The sequence below is a fragment of the Aspergillus heteromorphus genome (genome assembly GCF_003184545.1).
Source record: "Aspergillus heteromorphus CBS 117.55 chromosome Unknown BO70scaffold_31, whole genome shotgun sequence".
NCBI lineage: Eukaryota > Fungi > Ascomycota > Eurotiomycetes > Eurotiales > Aspergillaceae > Aspergillus > Aspergillus heteromorphus.
The window spans coordinates 346,514-363,475 of record NW_020290436.1 but is presented as its reverse complement, the minus strand read 5'-3'; the positions used below and the strand labels follow the sequence as shown (position 1 = coordinate 363,475).

The 16,962-nt window shown below is 56.9% G+C and overlaps 6 protein-coding genes across 6 annotated transcripts; 1 reads left to right on the top strand and 5 right to left on the bottom strand.

Moving 5' to 3' along the window:
- Positions 1 to 1,059: 1,059 nt before the first annotated feature.
- Positions 1,060 to 4,896, bottom strand: tah18 (NAPDH-dependent diflavin reductase). The gene is made up of 8 exons (XM_025546115.1): positions 4,700 to 4,896; positions 4,468 to 4,643; positions 4,319 to 4,417; positions 2,766 to 4,265; positions 2,559 to 2,562; positions 2,234 to 2,344; positions 1,314 to 1,974; positions 1,060 to 1,252 (listed from the first exon to the last, which is right to left on the bottom strand). The coding sequence occupies exons 1-8, from the start codon at positions 4,850 to 4,852 to the stop codon at positions 1,170 to 1,172; spliced, it is 2,787 nt and encodes a 928-aa protein (XP_025395873.1). The 5' UTR covers positions 4,853 to 4,896; the 3' UTR covers positions 1,060 to 1,169.
- Positions 4,897 to 5,274: 378 nt separating this feature from the next.
- BO70DRAFT_365583 (DNA-directed RNA polymerase III subunit C31) lies at positions 5,275 to 6,446 on the bottom strand. The gene is made up of 3 exons (XM_025544106.1): positions 6,261 to 6,446; positions 5,786 to 6,032; positions 5,275 to 5,681 (listed from the first exon to the last, which is right to left on the bottom strand). Exons 1-3 carry the CDS (start codon positions 6,369 to 6,371, stop codon positions 5,287 to 5,289), a joined length of 753 nt encoding a protein of 250 aa, XP_025395872.1. The 5' UTR covers positions 6,372 to 6,446; the 3' UTR covers positions 5,275 to 5,286.
- A 240-nt stretch (positions 6,447 to 6,686) lies between these two features.
- BO70DRAFT_365582 (uncharacterized protein) lies at positions 6,687 to 8,751 on the bottom strand. Its single transcript, XM_025544105.1, has one exon. The coding sequence runs from the start codon at positions 8,717 to 8,719 to the stop codon at positions 6,770 to 6,772; it is 1,950 nt and encodes a 649-aa protein (XP_025395871.1). The 5' UTR covers positions 8,720 to 8,751; the 3' UTR covers positions 6,687 to 6,769.
- Positions 8,752 to 8,934: 183 nt separating this feature from the next.
- BO70DRAFT_365581 (COP9 signalosome complex subunit 6) lies at positions 8,935 to 10,393 on the top strand. Its single transcript, XM_025544104.1, has 4 exons — positions 8,935 to 9,236; positions 9,305 to 9,784; positions 9,858 to 9,955; positions 10,042 to 10,393. The coding sequence occupies exons 1-4, from the start codon at positions 8,966 to 8,968 to the stop codon at positions 10,348 to 10,350; spliced, it is 1,158 nt and encodes a 385-aa protein (XP_025395870.1). The 5' UTR covers positions 8,935 to 8,965; the 3' UTR covers positions 10,351 to 10,393.
- A 675-nt stretch (positions 10,394 to 11,068) lies between these two features.
- BO70DRAFT_143678 (OSTA/TMEM184 family protein) lies at positions 11,069 to 13,614 on the bottom strand. Its single transcript, XM_025538140.1, has 6 exons — positions 13,125 to 13,614; positions 12,880 to 13,030; positions 12,508 to 12,805; positions 12,330 to 12,455; positions 12,126 to 12,275; positions 11,069 to 12,072 (listed from the first exon to the last, which is right to left on the bottom strand). The coding sequence occupies exons 1-6, from the start codon at positions 13,165 to 13,167 to the stop codon at positions 11,218 to 11,220; spliced, it is 1,623 nt and encodes a 540-aa protein (XP_025395869.1). The 5' UTR covers positions 13,168 to 13,614; the 3' UTR covers positions 11,069 to 11,217.
- A 107-nt stretch (positions 13,615 to 13,721) lies between these two features.
- Positions 13,722 to 16,337, bottom strand: BO70DRAFT_143682 (SAP domain protein). Its single transcript, XM_025538141.1, has one exon. The coding sequence runs from the start codon at positions 16,048 to 16,050 to the stop codon at positions 14,062 to 14,064; it is 1,989 nt and encodes a 662-aa protein (XP_025395868.1). The 5' UTR covers positions 16,051 to 16,337; the 3' UTR covers positions 13,722 to 14,061.
- Positions 16,338 to 16,962: the final 625 nt, after the last annotated feature.

Below are 16,962 nucleotides of genomic sequence, written 5' to 3'. Positions count from 1 at the left end.
CACTACTTTATCTAGTCAGTCGCTGTTCATGTCACCTGTCGGCAGTCAGATGATACATGTTTTTTTTTTATTCCCCCTCTTTGCCGACTGTTCCTCCTGGTAGTTAGTGGTGGTCGTGGTCGTGGTGGCGGGCTCTCGTGCGGTCGTATCCATCTACCTTACCATCTACCATCTGCTATCTACTATCTGTATCCTGTGGAGGGAGGCAATCTTGAGTTTAACCTTACTGAAGTACTACCGACATACTTTTCCTGGGGTTGTTGTTGTTGATGTTACTAGACACATATGTTGATTATCTGTACTTACTACTTACTTACTTGACCCCAACTACACACCAACACACCAACACCCCTTGTTCACTCTACCCTACCCTACTCTACTCTACTCCCGAACCCACAACCCTAACACCCAAATCAATTCCAACCGTAGATACCTACCACCTACCACCTAGGGAACTAACAACCACCTCATCCCCAAACAGGAAGGAGTCTCCCAGCATTACCTGATACCTAGGCATACATTGCATTGGGCCGAGGAGATGCAGCAGCAGCAGCAACAGCAGGGAACTAAGACGTATCCTAGGACATAGCATCGACCTACCTAGGCAAGTACATCGGGGCTGGCTGCTAGCACGCATGAGCGAACGGATTCCGAGATCCCGATTGGAAGAGCGGATTAGTCTACCTAGGTAGATAAGTATGCCTCGGATATAGTCAGTATCTAGTGGGTTAGTAGATAATGGGTAGTGGGTAAGTACTTAGGTAGTGGCGATGCGCGTCTGACAGGGGTACCTGGGGTATGTCAGATGGGGATGCTGCATGTGGTATCTAACTATCTGGTAGCGTGTAGGTAAGTAAGGTAGTATCTATCTGCCGAGTGTGCGGCTGAATGCAGGCACTGTTCCTCTCAGAGGCCATATTGATTTGTCGCAGTCTACGGTCCGAGATGGTGCGTGCGGTCGATCCGTTCAGCCAGCCAGATCCAGTTAAGCTTAACAAGGATACCCAGCAAGACACGTCAGGTGGGATTGTACTGCTAGTAGGTAGAGGGACTAGAGAGAGAAAAGAGAGAAAAAAAAATAATAGAGTCCAGCTGATCCCGGACCAGGTCTAATCGTAAACATACACAAGTCCCAATAGAGGATGGATAAGATCTAGTCGGATCCACCCTCACAGAGCACCCAGCTCCTTCAGCTTGCCGATCAGCCCGTCGACATCCTCGACCTTGCCACCGCCCTGGCGCGCCGGGGGTTCTGATTGTCTGGGTTAGCCACGATGCAATCCCAACAGCAGCGGAGGGCAGCAGAAACTCACCGGTAACCTTGATCGTCTTCAAGCGCTTCTTATCCTCAACCCCAATGTCGGCCAACGTCTTCTTCTCGAGGGGCTTCTTCTTCGCCTTCATGATATTCGGCAGGGTGGCGTAGCGCGGCTCATTCAACCGCAGATCCGTCGTGATGACGAGGGGCAGCTTCGCGCGCAGCGTCTCAACGCCCCCGTCGACCTCATGCGTGACCTCCACGGCGCCCTCCGCATCCTTGATCTCGACCTTGCTGGCCTGCGTGGCCTGCGGCCACCCCAGCAAGCCCGCCAGCATCTGGCCCGTCTGACCCTGGTCGCCGTCAATGGCCTGCTTCCCCAGCAGCACCAGGTTGATGTTCTCGGACTTGACCACGCCCTGCAGCATCTTGGCGATGGTCAGGGGCTCGGGCCCGCCGTCGGGGCTGTCGCCCACGTCCACGTGGAACGCCCGGTCCGCGCCCATCGCCATCGCCGTGCGGAGCGTATCGGCGCACTTGGCTCCGCCAGCGGAGAGGGCCAGGATGTTTTCCACCTTCATCGGGCTCTGGTTCTTGGCGCCGCGCTCGCGCAGCCGGATGGCTTCCTCGACAGAGAGCTCATCGAACGGGTTCAGGGAGTGTTTGACGCCGGCGGTTTCGACGCCCGTGTTGGCCTTGTTGACGCGGGGTTTGACCTGGTTGGGTGGGGTGGGTTAGTGGGGGTGGTTTTCACGGTGTATTGAGCGATGGTATGTATGGAGATGAGAGCGGTTCCATGGAGATCGTTTCCATGTGAGACGGGGAGGGAGAAGGGGTGGGGGTTGGGGGTTGGGTGCGGACGAGACATCGCTCGTGGACGCAGCGCATGCGGGCGAGCGGCTTCGTCGCGGAGGTGTGGGTTCTTCACCGAAGACGGAGCACAGGACGACGACAGCTTCAACGACAAAAACTCACCGCGTAGTCGATCACCCGCTTGACGGGGACCAGGATCCGTAGGCCACTCATTCTGGATAGTGTGGATAGGGAAGAAGACTCGAGGAGAGGGATAAATCGAGGAGCAGATGGCTCGTGAGGGGGGGGGAGGGGAAGTTGAGACTTAAGGTCGGTCCAGCAGGAGCAACAAGCAGGCAGGCAGACGAAGAGATCCGACGGAGCGATGCGGCATTCCGGGGCAGAAAGCAGGTGACCAGGGCGGAGAAGCGCTGCTCTCGCCGAGGCGGGCCGACGACTCAACCGCCGCCAGCCGAGGTTAGCCTGCCTACAACTAACTACTAACTACCTTACTGATGACATGTGGAGTTGTCCAGCACTAACCACTTATCGAGAGGCCATGACCTCATACCTGTCCATTGTATCTATTGGGTATATCGGGGCGATTCCCTGCATCCCCCGTCCGGGTCCGGGCGGATGCAGAGCGCGATAAAATGTGCAATGCTAAGGGCCAAGCAAGGATGGCGCGTCCGATCACCAGGTCTCCTGCTTATACCGCCCCGTCTTCTCCATCCCCAGCAGATACTGCTCGGCGCCTTGCTCGTTGAACCGGTCCGTTTCCACCTCTGCCCCGTGCTGGAACGCGTCCGTCAGCGCCCCCCGCACGGCCTTCGGCATCTGCCCCGACGAGCCACAGATATACACCGACCCCGCCATGTCGTGCAACAGTTTGAAGAGGAGCCCGTAGTTCTGCCGGATGATGTCCTGTACGTAGACCTTTTGCTTCTGGTCGCGCGAGAACGCCGTGAGCACATTCAGCTTGATCAACTCGCCCAGCCGCTGCCACTCGTCCGCGAAGAAGAAGTCGGCGTCCTGGTTGCGACCTCCGTAGAGCAGCAGCGTTGGGCCGATGGAGAGCTCCACCCCCGGATTCTCTTCCTGATACGCCTTGACGATGGCTGCTTTCTCCCAAAGCATGGACCGCAGGGGTGCCACCCCGGTGCCGGGACCAATCAACACCGTCGGGCCCACGAGCTGGTTGGCGGATGAGTTGAGTCCTCCCTTCTGCAACTGGACCTTCAGGCTGCTGCCCAGGCGGAGGGCCGAGATGTACCGGGTACACACCCCTTGCCGCACCTTCTTGATGACGGTCTGGTACTTGACAATGGCAATTAGCAGTTCGAACGTGGTGCCTCCGCCGGGAGACCGCTTCAACTCGCCCCCACTGGCGATACTGAACTGTCTCCCTTTGAAGATCGGGAATACCGAGACCGCATGCTGCCATGGCACCTTGACTGAGTCGAATTCGTGCAGCACTTCTAATATACTTCGTCTCGGCCGGGTGGTGTAGTCCCAGAGCTCATCCAGGAACTCAGGGCCAGTGTATGTAAACTCAATGAGTCGCTCTTTATGCATTTCATCGCTGGTGTAGTGAGCAACAGATGCAAAGAAGGCCCGACGGGGGATGGCCTGGATGTCTATATAATCTGTAAGAAGGGCACGCAGGGTCAGCTGCGGGTATGAATCAAGGCCCTGAATTGGGGGAGAGGGGGCCTCTTCCTCCGGAGACGGAGTGCCATTATACACCAGGGAGACAAGCTGATCCGCTTGCTCCTCCCAGCCCATCATCTGGATCAGCGCGTCGACGTCGCTGGAGAAGTTCTTCGGGGTGATGCAAATCATGTCCCCGGGGACATAGGAGACATGGTCTGGGACCGTAAGGCAGACATGCCGCACATCTTGCCAATGCGTTGGCGGCGTCAAGCGTTTGTTCTGGGTCAGCGTTGCCGCCAGGGTGCCGGGAAGCGGTCTAATATCGTGGTTGAGTCGAGTCAACCGGGGAAGCTCATCGGACGGATTCTCGTTTTGCTGGGGTTCGGGAACTGCCTGTTCCGTGGATATTGATGTCGACTCCCCCTTGTCCTGCAGTGTCAAGACCCATTTGGGCGGCAGTTGAACATCGTCCGGTATCGGCTCTTGTCCTGGAGGCAGCGGATATGTCTCGAGAAGGTGCTTGCGCAGATCGGTCAACCAGGGAATGAAAGTTCCCTCCAGCCTAGCATCAATCAGCATGGAAAGATATCCCAACAGCCAGGAACTGAGTCTCACCCTTCCGGATGCTGTTGATCTGCCTCCCCACATCCGTATATCTCATTCGCCCCCAGCTGCACCAACCGCTTGTGCAATTTGCGCGCCGCCCAATTGAACCTATGCGAGTCAGAACTCCCCCCAAACACACAAGATAGAACCCAACGCACTTCGGATACGAGCTATCTCCCAGCCCAAATGACGCGAAATTGACCCCTTCCAGGAACGTAGGCGGAAGCCTCTTCAGCAACAACGACCTCCAAAACGACCTCGCGTTAGCCGGGAAGTCGCCCTGGCCCGTCGTCGACACCACGAGGATCACGAGGGTGTGGGATTTGAGCACTTCCTGCGCGGCCGGTCAGTGTGGGCGTGAGCATGAGGAGGGTAAGTGAATAGGCATACCGGCTTGTAGTGGTTTAGCTCGGCCACATGCGTCCGGAAATGGAGGCGCTCGGCCAACGTGCCCAGCTCCTCGGCGACCTCTTGGGAATTGCCGGTTTCTGAGCCATAGAGCACGAGGGCGGATCGTCGCTGCGGGGGCTGGCTGCCGTTCATGCTGCAATGCGTAATGCCTCTTGCGTCTGGTGGTGGGGATGCAGCGTCCTCGTAGCCGGAGAGCTTATCGCTCGCCGTCTTTTTTCGACCCCGTCGTTATTTACGAGCCCGTCACGGAACGGCATGACGTCATCCCGAGGCCGACTGCCGCTGCGTCTAGTACTTAGTCTAAGAACGAAAGGACTATAGAGGGCATTGCGTTGGCAATGCTGGAGTTTGGGACATCTAGTATTCCCAGATAGCGTGAAGACACACCATCATCATGCACGTATCACCGGTATCACCACTCAACCCGGCAATAGCAACCCTTCAACACCACTACACCACCGCCAGTCATCAAATATATAGCAATAGTATGCCATGCCATCCGTAAGATGGCCAAACCGCTGAGATTGATAAGATCACAAGAACAAGGGTATCTCAAAGCCACACGCCTAATACGTCTCCTCATCACCGCCGCCACCACCATCCCCGAATCCATCGTCCCCGTATTCGTCATCTCCACCATCGAAGTACTGCTCCGCGTTGTAGTCCCCGCCCATATCATCGTCGTCGTCTTCGAAGTCATCATCCTCCAACTGCTCCTCCTGCTCCTCATCCGGATCCAGCACATCCTTGTCGTCGTCCCCATCATCGCCCGCATCCTCGTCCTCCCCACCACCAGTCTTCCTCCGCTTCCCGGCCTCATCATCTTCCTCTTCCTCGTCATCCTCGAATCCTCTCTTGCCCGCGATCGCCGCCACCTGCGGTACATACCCGTCCATCGCCGCATCCGGCCGGAATGTCGGCTGAATCGTCTGCCACAGTTCGCGGGGGAAGAATTTCATCACTACATAGCACAAACACATCATCAGCCACACATCCCAACCTCCCAAGCCCCCAGGCAATCAAACAACACACTCGTCTGGAGAAGAAGAAAGCAGAAGAACGTACCGTACTGCCGTCCCAATATCCTCGGCAACGCCCGCTTCTTCTTCTGGTATTTTCCGGAATAAGACTGCATGCCATGGAAGGGGTCGAAGTTCGCCCGCGCGGCACTATCCTTTTTCGCGGCCGACGTCGCCCCATCGAGGATCGAGTAGTAGGGGCCATCGTGGATGCGTTCGCGGAGGGATCGGTACAGGTCGACCTGAAGTTGTTCTTGGGCAGTGAGGGGGCGGCCCCGGGGAACGGTGTATTTCTTTGGGTAAAGCATGAGTATATGATATGGCACGGTATGGTGTGAGGTGACAACTGGGAACAACACATTGTAGAGAGGGGGGAGAGGGGAGGGCGGGGTTAAGGTGGATTGGGGGGAGAGGCTATGGAAGAGGAGAAAAACAAAACAACAACAACAACAACAATGGAGCGGCGCCTTAGGCGTCACAAAGAAAAAGCAAATTAGGACCGAAAGAAGGCAGGAACGTACAGGGAACAAAGGCGTAGGGGCCGTGTCAGGCTCGCCGCCGGCGTCGCCAGTCTCCCAGGAGAACTCGGCCCCGGGGAGCTTTCTGCCTTTCTTTGCGCCGAATCGGGACATGATGGGGCGTGGGCGATATGAATGGGGTGAATGGGGTAAATGGAGTGAGAGAGCGTGGGAGGGCGAGCAATTCACTGCGAGGAAGGAAGTCGAGACAACAGCGTCAGTCAGCGCGGCCAGGCCGAGAAAAAAAGTTCCGCCGGAGCTGGCGCTGGCCTCCCCTCACCGCCTGCGGGGATCTCCCCGAAAGGGGTGCTTAGGGCTCGTGGGTGGGAGCCCTGGGCGACGTGGGGCTGGCCAATCAGGAGGGATTCTGGCATAGCCTCGGTACAACCTCCTCGAGGTAGGTCTACGACAGAGAGATAGTAGATGCTGCTTGATTCATTGCAGAGGAATTGCTGTACATAGAGAGGTATCTTCGTCGCATAATCATAATTCGTTCAGTCACGGAACAATCCTTACAAGCTGACGGTGGCAACCTGGTTGGCAGTCTGGGAAACAGGACCCAGTGGTCCCTCGTTCACCCTCTGCCGGAGCGTGCGCATGATGTCCTCGAACCCCTCCATCTGGCCACCCCCTTCCTGCAGGCACTCGTACAGCGCCGCCAGTACCTCGTGCTTCGCCGTTGCTACTTTCCAGACGGCGTGTTCAGAATCTCCGGCACCGCCGCCAACGAACTCCGCATATGAGCGAGGAGGCTTGAACAAATACGGTAGGAGGGTGGGCAAGGCCGGTGGCGTCAGAGCGGCCCAGGCACCGGACGATGGAAGAACCCCTTGGGCAGCCGGAGACAAACTCTCCAGGCCTTGCTCGGTCGGAAGTTGGTATCGAGAGGTGCCTGGGACGGCAGAGGTTACTTCACCCGTCAGCATCTGCCAATTCGCGGTGACGATGGCTTTCATGAGAGAGATCGACGACAACGAAACATCCTTCATGGCAAGGATATCGGCGGCTGCAACCACGTCCGTCCAGAAGTCCGTGTGTTCGTTTGTGTACATGAAGTAAAGAGCCCGGGCGGCGGCGGCTTCCTTGTGCCAGTCGGTTGGCGTCTGCCCAGAAGCATTCAGCTCCATCGAGTCAGCTAGATCTTGTTTGACCGGGCCGTGGAGGATCCTGGACAGCACGTCCAAAGCCGCTTTGTTGGGGGGACTGGTAGGCAAGGCCAAGACAGGATTCAATCCCTTCTTGCTAGCTTCGACAAGAAGCACTCGGGGTAGACAAGAGAGAACATTCAACTGCCCGCTGGGCACTGGCCCATGACCCCACTGGGAGGATGAAATCGCCACCGAGGATGCAATGCGTGACAGTACCCGGTCCAGAATGTGCTGCGGGCTTTGTAAGAAGTGGTTGGGATATAGCTCAGCATACTGCGCGACGTACGTCATGATCGGGCCGGACAGGTAGGCGAGATCCACAGCGTCCAGCTTCGATTCGTCCAAGTAGCTTTCCAACACCGTGGAGTGCAGATCATGCGAGATGAGGAAGTCCAGGGCAGGGGACGAGAAGGTGGACGCTGACTGCACGATAGTCCGTGCCATGAGACCGGGAGCGTCGATTTCCAGCAAATCATGGAAGAAGTTCACAAGGGTCATATGCATCAGCACATCACTCTTGTCCACCATTTGGCAAGCGGCAAAATGAAGAAGACTGTTGCTTTTGTACTTTTTCTCCACCTCCGGAACTTGCGAACTTGCGATTATATCCCAGCGTAGTTGACCTGCTTTCACCAGCAAGCCCATCAGCCGTCCCTGGGCCACTGTCTTATCACGCTTCGAAAGCCCCCCGGGCCCGTCCTCGGTGAGATTACAGAAAGCAAAGAGAAGCCCATAGACATCTTTGTCCGTGAATATCCTGCGCCAGACGAGCCCTTGTCCTCCAGTAGCTTCCTCACCTTCATGTCCTCCGTTTTCGAGCGGGCTGGACAAGTCGATCTCCAAGAGCGCCCAGATGGTATCGAACGCCGCCTGTGCGACAGCGGTGGAGGGCGTCGAAAGCCAGAGTTCAACCAGGGAAGCAACCAGCTCCGGGTCTCCGGCAACTATAGCGGCATCGCTGGGGACTTGTCCCGCCTTGCTTAGCAACGAGAGAACCAAGAGGTTGATCGGTTCCGAGGGAGCTTTGAAGCCCGCGATGAAATCGATCGGGGGTTCGACGGAGCGAAGATCGGTGAAGCTGAGGTAGGTTGTAGCTTTTATGGCAAGGGTGGTGACGGGAGTTGGGTCCTCCTGCAGGACGGCGAGAAGCTGCGAGATCTGAATCAAGAGGGTGGCGGGGACGCGGCGGTCCGTGGTCTCGGTCAGCTCCACCTTCAGCTTGTCGAGGGAAGACAGATCCAGCCGGGTGGAGGGGTCACGTTGGACTTCTTGGAGATGAAGCCGGACTTCATCGTAGGTCGAAGGAATGGCCATGGTTGTTTATGCGCCGTGAAGGGAAAGTGACGGCGGGAGGAAGATGCGGACGGAGGAGTAGATAGTAGTTAGTAGATGATCGATCAGTCAATCGCGGCGGGGGGAGGCAGCCTGCAAACCAGGCAAACACCCACAGCTCCGCCCGGACGTATCGTATCTACCGTACAGTCGAATAGTTACATCTCTCTCTCCTCCCCCCCCTCCAACATTATTCCCCCCATCATCGCATCTCTGGCGCCTTCCATAATGTCCGACCTGCCAGATTCCCTCCTCTCCCAGAAGACTTCCGACTCCGGTCTACACATCCAACTCCATCCGCTGATTCTCCTCACCATCTCCGACCACATCACCCGCCATGCCGCCCGGTCCCAACAAGGCCCTATCATCGGAGCGCTATTAGGCCAGCAAAACGGACGAGACATTACCCTTGAACATGGCTTCGAGTGCCTAGTGACAGAAGGATCAAATGGCGAAGCGCAGATTCCGCACGACTGGTTCGTGGAGAGAGTCAAGCAATGTAAGCCAGCCATGACCTACGGGAAACATATACATCACCCTCACTCATACTGACACACTCCCCTCCAGTCAAGGACGTCCACAAAGCGCCCCCCCTCGACCTCGTCGGCTGGTGGTCAACCGCACCACCCACCGGCCCCAACGCCGCCCACCTCTCCATCCACCGCCAAATCCTCCAGAACTACAATGAATCCGCCGTATTCCTCGCCTTCCACCCGTCGCAGGTGCAGGGGGCATCCTCCAACGGCGGCAAACTGCCCCTGACCATCTACGAGAGCGTTTACGAGGGCGAAACCGCCGCGGAAAGCGGCAAGACCATGCAGATCGACGGCGAGGAGCAGCAGCAATCCCTCACCATCCGATTCCGGGAACTGCCCTACTCCGTCGAAACCGGGGAGGCGGAGATGATCGGGATCGACTCCGTCGCTAGGACAGCCAGGAACGCCGCTGTGGATGCCCCCGCTTCTAGATCGCTGTCGAAGCAACCCAAAGATACCAAGGAGAAGCAGTCGGCGGAGTCGGCGTTGCTTTCGCCGGAGGAGGAAGAACGTATGTCGTCATTGTCATCACGCACATCCCCTTTCCATAAACTTCATTACTAACAAAGAGATCATGACTATAGTAATCACCAGCCTAACAACCCGCCTCAATGCCATCCGCACCCTCGAATCGCGCATCTCGCTCATAAAGTCCTACGTCACAAGCATCTCTACCTCCTCCGTCGAGGGCAACAACAACAACAACAATCCAACCCCAGCCACAGCCCCCACAGACCCCACAGACCCCGACACCACAACCACCCCCAGCCCATCCCCCTCTCGCACCCCATCCTCCGCAACATCAACGCCCTCATCTCGCACCTCTCCCTCCTCACCCCGCAAGAACATAGCGCCTTTACGGCCGAAACCCTCGCCCAGACCAACGATGTCCACCTCGTCGCGCTGCTGGGCCAACTGGGCCAGAGTATCAGCGCAATGCGCGAGCTGGGGAAACGTACGGCTATCATGAATAATATGCGGCGGAGTATGGTGTCGTCCCGGAAGGCTCAGTTGACGATGCAGGGGAGGTTTGGGGAAGAGTTTTTCTCGGGGAGGGATGGGGTGGCGCATGGGTAGATATAGATAGATACCGTGGTGGTGGCGGCTGTTTAGCTGGGAGGTAGAAGAGAAAAGGTAGGGTGGGTGGGGAGGGGGGGGGCGTTGAGCATGTTGATGGCGCTTACTTGATAACGAACTATGAATTTCATGATGGTCACATACACATACAGTACTTGACCATCAATATCTACGTACACACACGGCTTTAGTGCTACACAGTAAAGTATAGAACACAAGCCCAGTACAGACCTACTTAAATATCCAACCCCCAAAACCAGCTAGAACAATAACAAAAATTTCAATAAATCAATGATAATTCCCAACCCAGATCCCAGGTACCTAAAGTTAAAGTTAAGTTACATCAACACCACCTAGGTAGGCCCTATCCATCATGAAAACCATCCCAGTCCAAGCAATCGTACTTTACAAGAGAAGCGAAAAAAAAAAACACAACAATGCAATCTAACCCCCAAAGAAAAGAAATGTATGGACAGCGAAAAGCAGTGATCAAAAAATTGAAAGAAGAAAAGAGAAGAAAAAGGAGAAAAAGGGAGAGGAAACTGGAACAGTATTCCTAATCCAGTCATCAATCCGAATAGGAAGAGAAGAAGTGTAACCCGACTCAAAACACAAAGTCTAGGGTCTCATGAAGCCTCAATCTTTTATAACCGTGATCTCATATAGCGAAACGAAACACAAAGCAAGGAAGGCAGGCCCAAAAGGGGGGAAAAAAGTCAGAGGGTATTATACGACAAAAACCAACGCCGGGAGACAAAGACAGCAGCAGCTAGCATGGCACTGCCCACGGGAGGGGTGGGTGGTGCAGGACAAGTGGAACAGGCAACAACGATATCCGATGAAGTCTTCCCTGTATGGCAGTGCTCTCTATCGTCGTTGATGGTCACTGTCGTAGTGGGGTGGAGGGGGTTGGTAGGACTCCGGGAGAGGGATGGGGGGTTGCTCTTGTAGGGCCGTGTCTGGGTGGTAGAGATGGACCGGATGAGGATCCTCTGGGTACGGCGGATTGGGGTACGGCGGGTTGCCGGGGGTAGACTCGTAGTCATGGTCGTGTTCGAATTGCGAGTTGGCCAAATAAGGGTTATAGGCGTCATCGTAGGGGGAGTAGGGTCGGGGCGAGTGGGAAGGCGAGGGTTCCAGCAGTGACGAGGCGCTCAGGCGGTTGTGGTTGTAGAAACGGTTCGGGTCGTTGTCGTCCTCGATCGGAGGGGCCAGTCCAGCCGGGCTGGGCTGCGCATGCGACAAAAGCACCTGTCCTTCTTCACCCGGTGCCCCGTAACGCCCGCCGCCCATCATCGCGCCGGCGCCCCCATAGGCAGTGCCGTGTTCCGCTCCGGTCTCCGTGGCGTCTAATCCGATGGATTCGGGTCGAATGTGGTAGCTGGGATCCAGAGTGCGCCTCTTCCGGCCAACAAACAGCCAGCGGAAACTGCGCCCAATGGCCTTGATGAGGTCGAGCGGGTTCAGCGCATCCAGCAAGGCTTTCGTGCCAAACCGACCGCCGTCATAGGTGGCTTTTCCGTTCCCGTAGAAGTCCGTCACCTCAGCCGTCTGGGCGTTGAGGGTGTAGCGCTTCCAGGAGAACGCCCACAGGTGCAGGACAGCGAAGAAGGCCATTTCGATGTTGATCAAAAGATTGGGGAGTCCGACTTTGAGATCCGGGTCCTGCAGTTTACTGCTTGCCTTGATCGCACCCGCGGAGGTGAGGAAGGAGATCAGGGTCTGCGTCTGAGGTTAGGAGCCTGGGATGGACTATTGGAACCAGGTGCACTCACCGACTGCCAGAAGGACAAGAAAATCACGAGCTTGATGGAAAGGATTTTCAGGAATGGCGAATGCTGGCTGATATCGTCCTTGATCTGGATGTAGAATTGGATAAGGCAGTACATGGCGATCGTGACTGCGATACACTCGACGATCAAGACCTATTGCGCGGTTAGCTGACATCGACAAAAACCGATCGGGCCTGTATTTCATACCCAGATGTGCGAAAACGCAGGGTTGAGTGACTCCTCGCAGTACAAATTGAAGCTTTGCGTGATGACCGCGACAACGGTCATGAGGACTCGGAGAAGACAGTATTGGAACACGCCCACCCAGATGACCTATGCTCCTCGTTAGCGCCAGCCATTTTCACCCGCGCACAATCCCACTCACGTTGAACCATGTCAGACCACTGCGCGGAGTTCTCCAGATGCCATTCTCCCCTCCCGAACATTTCTGCATCCACGGGATCGGGAAGACCCATGGCTTTGGCTCGACTCCTCGGAAGTATTCCTTCTGGCTATGCAGGTCGGGGGCGACGTATGCGCACATCAGGGAGAAGAAAGCGGAAATCGCGAATGCCTCGTAGCAATTGCCAATCACGTCGTAGTAGACATCGTTCTTGTAGAAGTAGGTACCGAGCCATGCGACAATGGCGTAAACGGGGACCATGAGCAGGATTCGAATGATACTGCGACAGAAGAAGCAAGCGTCAGTCACCAGCGAACCAAATGCAGGGGACGGTTTCCCGAGGAGGATCCATACTGCCGCTGTTCTATCTTTTTGCTGTAATGCGTGGCGTGCATGAAAATCAAGTAGAAGGAGATCACTATCGATAAAAGCCCGAAAATGCCGCCCACAATCAGGCAGAGGTCATGGAAGGTGAGACCGCCATCCCAAAGTTCGACTTCGGTGACTGTAGAGAATAACCGCGTCAGCCCATGCAACGGGTCACCAGGTCGCAACCCAAGCGGAGGGAGGGGAGGGGAGGGGGGAGGAGACAGGCGTACTGGTCTCGTCTTCGACGGTGGAATTGCACGTTGGCCAGCCCATTCTTGCAGCGCGAGCGGAGGACTGCAGGGACGAACAGCCTCGAGGGAGAGTGTGTGAACGAGGAAAAGGGAGGAAAGGAGGTGATGCGAAGGCGAGGGAAGCGAGGGGAGAGGATCGTCGTAATGGCCGCCAACCCGCGTAATGTTTGTTTAAGATATCTTATCCGCACAGCCGGGCTTGGCCCCCATGAACCCCTGGAAGCCACCCAACTTTAAGCTTCGCTCCGCTTGCTGAGCCTTCGATGCGGATTGCCGTCGGGTCGCGGGTACTGTAAATAGATCTGGCAGGCCAACGGGGCCGATCGCCCTGGCAATGCTCCGGATGCGCTGGCAGAGGAGGCGACCGAGGCCAGCGTAAAAAGTGCAGCAGCAGACGGCGTCGACGGCGACCGGGGCGGAGTGGGACGGGAAAGCAAGTGGAGGGGGTCGGGTGGAGAGTGGGTAGGCGTTATATATAGTCATGTATTGTGATCAACGGCTTCAGTCGAATGCGACCGGTGTGAGGATTTTGTGGTGCAAACAATCCGCGAACCGGCATGGAATGACGAAGAGGAAAGAGGAAGCTAAGGACTTGGGAGTGAGTGGTACGTACGGCGTGTCTAAGTACTAGTAGTGAGGACGACGACGACGAGACCGCCAAGGCAAGGCAGCCACGTTTTGGCCGTTAAGGCATGACCGCAATTACGGCATCACATCATGCATAATTCCGATTATTCCTGTTCATTCCCGGTATAGCATCCCAGTGTATCCATGAACATGATTGTCATCCCTAATTTACATCGAATCCCGTGTTTTTCCCCCCAAGGCCTCCTAGACTCTTGGCCCTACTATACAGGAAATTGAAATGACAACAATACAGCGAGGGTACTTCCCCCAAGGGTCAGCGTCAGCCAACTCAATACCGACCACGACGGTCATTCCGCCACGAGTCGCCGCCAAACCCTCCCCGTCCGCGACCTCGTCCTCCCCCTCCGCGACCTCCCCGGCCTCCGCCTCGTCCGCGACCCCCGCCGAATTCCGGGCCGTTGTCCACAAAGTAATCCTCGTCCTCAAAGGTGATGCGTCGCATCTCGTCGCCTCCTCGCCGTGGGAATTCTCCCTTCCGTAGGAGATCGTCGAAGCGATCGAGACGCCGGTCGGCCACTTCGCGCGGGACGGGGAGATAGTAGAGCTTGGGCTTGGCGGTCGTAGACATGAACAGCTCGTCCAGCGGCTTGAATCCTTGCCCGGGTTGCGAGCCGGAGTCGGCGGGCACGGCGTCGCTGGGACGGCGAGCATGTCCGCCAGCCTCTGCCCGCGGTCCGGTGGGCGGCGGACGAGAGAACCCGCTGGGCTCAGGCCCGCGCGCGGGTTGATGAGATCCAGCGCTTCGAGGGTCGACCTCATCCAGAACCGCCTCGACACCATCCTCCGTCAGCTCGTATCGGACCTCCCAGCGGAGCGGAGGGGCTCCGCGCTGCCGAGAGCCCTCTTCCCTTTCGATCCACTGCGGCAGTCGGTCCTCCGGGATGAAGTCCACAAACAGGGTCTTGCGGTTGCGTTCGTTGGGCCAGACCGTCCCATGGAGTGCAGTGCGGACGCGAGACGCCGCAGAAACGCTCGTGAAACTGACAAAGCAATGCGTCTTGATGGGGTCCAAGTAGAAGTCCACGATCGCATCCGGGTTGGGCGATGCGCCCGGAGACGCCGCCAGACTGACCAGGTGATTCCTCAGCGCGACGGGCTGCAGCGGGCGCATCAAGCCACCGACGTAAAGAGCCGGGGTGGCGACATGCAGGGCCGGCTCGACGTCAGCATCTTCCATCACCACATCTGGCGGCGGGGATGCAGGACGGTTCTGCTCCGTCTCTTTGGCTGAAAAGAGACCCTTGAAACGGACATCGTGTTTCGGGGGAGCGTCCTTCTTGGTGGGTGTTTCACCTTGGATGGGCGGGGCGTCCTGGCCAGGCGCGGCATCAGGCCCCGCGTGTTCCTCGGCGGCTTCTTGTGGGCCGGGGGCAGCGCTGTTCTGTCGAGATTCGCGTTCCGTGTCCATCGCGTCCTGGTCCTCGGGCAAAACAACCCTGGGGGGCTCTTCTTGCGCCTTGGCTCTCTTGTTGGCCAGCGCTTCCGGGGTGGGCACCGGGCTCTGACTGCGACGCTTGCGCTTCCGCCTGTCCTCCATCACTTCCTCGGTGGGGAGAGGTGTGGAAAATGCCGTGTTCATCTCAGAGGTGACAGCGGGGGGTGCAGGTGTTTCGTTGGCTGCGGGCGGCTCGACGCCATTTTGATCAACAGACACGGACTGCTCTGCCTCTCCAGGAGCCTGCTCAACCGGCGCAGCTGTCTCAGTCTTGTTCTCGTCTTGCGCGACAGAGGTATCGGTGGGTTGATCGACCATCGTCACCTCAGTCGGCTGTGTTGTTTCCTCTGGCTTCGGCGATTCCGCGGGAGGCTCTTCGGCATGGTCTTGCTTGGCCTGTTCTTCGGCAGCCATTTCACCGTTGGGAGCTTCTTCCTCGGTTGTCTGCTGAGGTTGGGTCTCGTTCACAGCGTCGCTCGGTTCGGGTTGGGGTTCGGGTTCCTGTGTTGTCTGTTCTGGCTCCTTCTCTTTCACTTCAGGCTCGAGGGCCTCTGGTTCGGCAGCTGCAACTGCGGTCGGCTCTGGCTCTGGCTCTGGCTCTGGCATGGGCGGCTCCGACTCGACGGGCTGGGCTTCCTCTGGCGCAGCATCTTCTTCAGGTGCTGGCTCTCCATCCGCGACCGCGTCCTGTCCTTCGCGAGCATCCTCCTCGATCAGCCGGTCAATAAATTGTTGTTTGACGCGGAGCCCGGTCTGCGCGATGCCGCGCCGCTTCAGTTCCGCCTTGAGGTCGGTCACCTTCAATTTCGAATAATCGGTCATTGTGACGGGAGGCGCACACCGTCGGCGAGTCGATCAGGTATAGCGTAGGGGGGAGGGGGGGGATGAGCGGTTGAGTGAGAAGGGATCAGCCGAAACTGGTCATGGCTGGGAGGAGTTGGTATGCGATGCGATGCTCCTGCGGTGGTCGGGCCTTGAGCAAAGCCGGCAGATCGAGATGATGTCGCGCGCTAGTCTGCAAAGGGGGCGCCGCCTGGCGCGTCGCCTCTTCGGGTTTAGCCTATGCCTAAACCGGACGGGCTTAGTCATGTCCGCTTGTGGTTAACTAGCCGCCGACTAACTAACTAGAACTGGTAATTCTTCAACGCGAATCGAGTGGTCGTGGACATCAACACCTCCCTCTTTGTACTCCGTTCTCTGGAAGGATTTCCCTGCTGTCAACGGGTCAACGGTGGAATGTTCTGATCTCAAAAACAGGACTCTTTCCCTCAGGCTGTCTCATAGGCCTCCCGGCAACACAGCCATCACCATGATGAGCAACACCCGCGGCAAACAATCCCGAACTATTAAGTCATTATGAAGGAGTAGGAAGGGCTGCCCCTGACGGCTTATCTGATTATCCGATAACCCCGCATCTGCATCTGTCAGGTACTAAAGTACCAAGGACGTAAAAAGCAGGTCGAGGCTGTTGCTGATGATAAGCCGCGGTCGGATGAGACCGTGCCTCGCGAGGATGTGATAGCCCCGGTCCCGGTCTATACGGAATAATGAACGAATGGAGAAGCCACCGCAATAATCGGGGTTGATGCCTGGACTGGCGAGATAGTAGCAAATGCCATTCTGTAACTGCTCCCCCCTGCCTTATCATGAACATATCTTGAGCGCTCGGATAGAACTCCGTAAAGCCCAACTCCGAATCCCGTAGATAAACGTCCATCGGGATTCATCTATATA

What these genes read in the sequence shown, in the direction of transcription:
- tah18 (XM_025546115.1), bottom strand. Translation starts at nt 4,852, where the DNA reads ATGAACGGCAGCCAGCCCCCGCAGCGACGATCCGCCCTCGTGCTCTAT. An exon ending in GATCAACAGCATCCGGAAGG is followed by an intron (nt 4,266 to 4,318) that starts GTGAGACTCAGT and finishes GATTGATGCTAG; the next exon opens with GCTGGAGGGAACTTTCATTC. An exon ending in GAAGACGATCAAGGTTACCG is followed by an intron (nt 1,253 to 1,313) that starts GTGAGTTTCTGC and finishes CCAGACAATCAG; the next exon opens with AACCCCCGGCGCGCCAGGGC.
- BO70DRAFT_365583 (XM_025544106.1), bottom strand. Translation starts at nt 6,371, where the DNA reads ATGTCCCGATTCGGCGCAAAGAAAGGCAGAAAGCTCCCCGGGGCCGAG. An exon ending in CCCCTACGCCTTTGTTCCCT is followed by an intron (nt 6,033 to 6,260) that starts GTACGTTCCTGC and finishes CTTTACCCAAAG; the next exon opens with AAATACACCGTTCCCCGGGG. An exon ending in GATATTGGGACGGCAGTACG is followed by an intron (nt 5,682 to 5,785) that starts GTACGTTCTTCT and finishes TGTGCTATGTAG; the next exon opens with TGATGAAATTCTTCCCCCGC.
- BO70DRAFT_365582 (XM_025544105.1), bottom strand. Translation starts at nt 8,719, where the DNA reads ATGGCCATTCCTTCGACCTACGATGAAGTCCGGCTTCATCTCCAAGAA.
- BO70DRAFT_365581 (XM_025544104.1), top strand. Translation starts at nt 8,966, where the DNA reads ATGTCCGACCTGCCAGATTCCCTCCTCTCCCAGAAGACTTCCGACTCC. An exon ending in CGTGGAGAGAGTCAAGCAAT is followed by an intron (nt 9,237 to 9,304) that starts GTAAGCCAGCCA and finishes ACTCCCCTCCAG; the next exon opens with TCAAGGACGTCCACAAAGCG. An exon ending in TTCGCCGGAGGAGGAAGAAC is followed by an intron (nt 9,785 to 9,857) that starts GTATGTCGTCAT and finishes TCATGACTATAG; the next exon opens with TAATCACCAGCCTAACAACC.
- BO70DRAFT_143678 (XM_025538140.1), bottom strand. Translation starts at nt 13,167, where the DNA reads ATGGGCTGGCCAACGTGCAATTCCACCGTCGAAGACGAGACCA. An exon ending in AAAAAGATAGAACAGCGGCA is followed by an intron (nt 12,806 to 12,879) that starts GTATGGATCCTC and finishes CTTCTGTCGCAG; the next exon opens with TATCATTCGAATCCTGCTCA. An exon ending in CTGCGTTTTCGCACATCTGG is followed by an intron (nt 12,276 to 12,329) that starts GTATGAAATACA and finishes ACCGCGCAATAG; the next exon opens with GTCTTGATCGTCGAGTGTAT.
- BO70DRAFT_143682 (XM_025538141.1), bottom strand. Translation starts at nt 16,050, where the DNA reads ATGACCGATTATTCGAAATTGAAGGTGACCGACCTCAAGGCGGAACTG.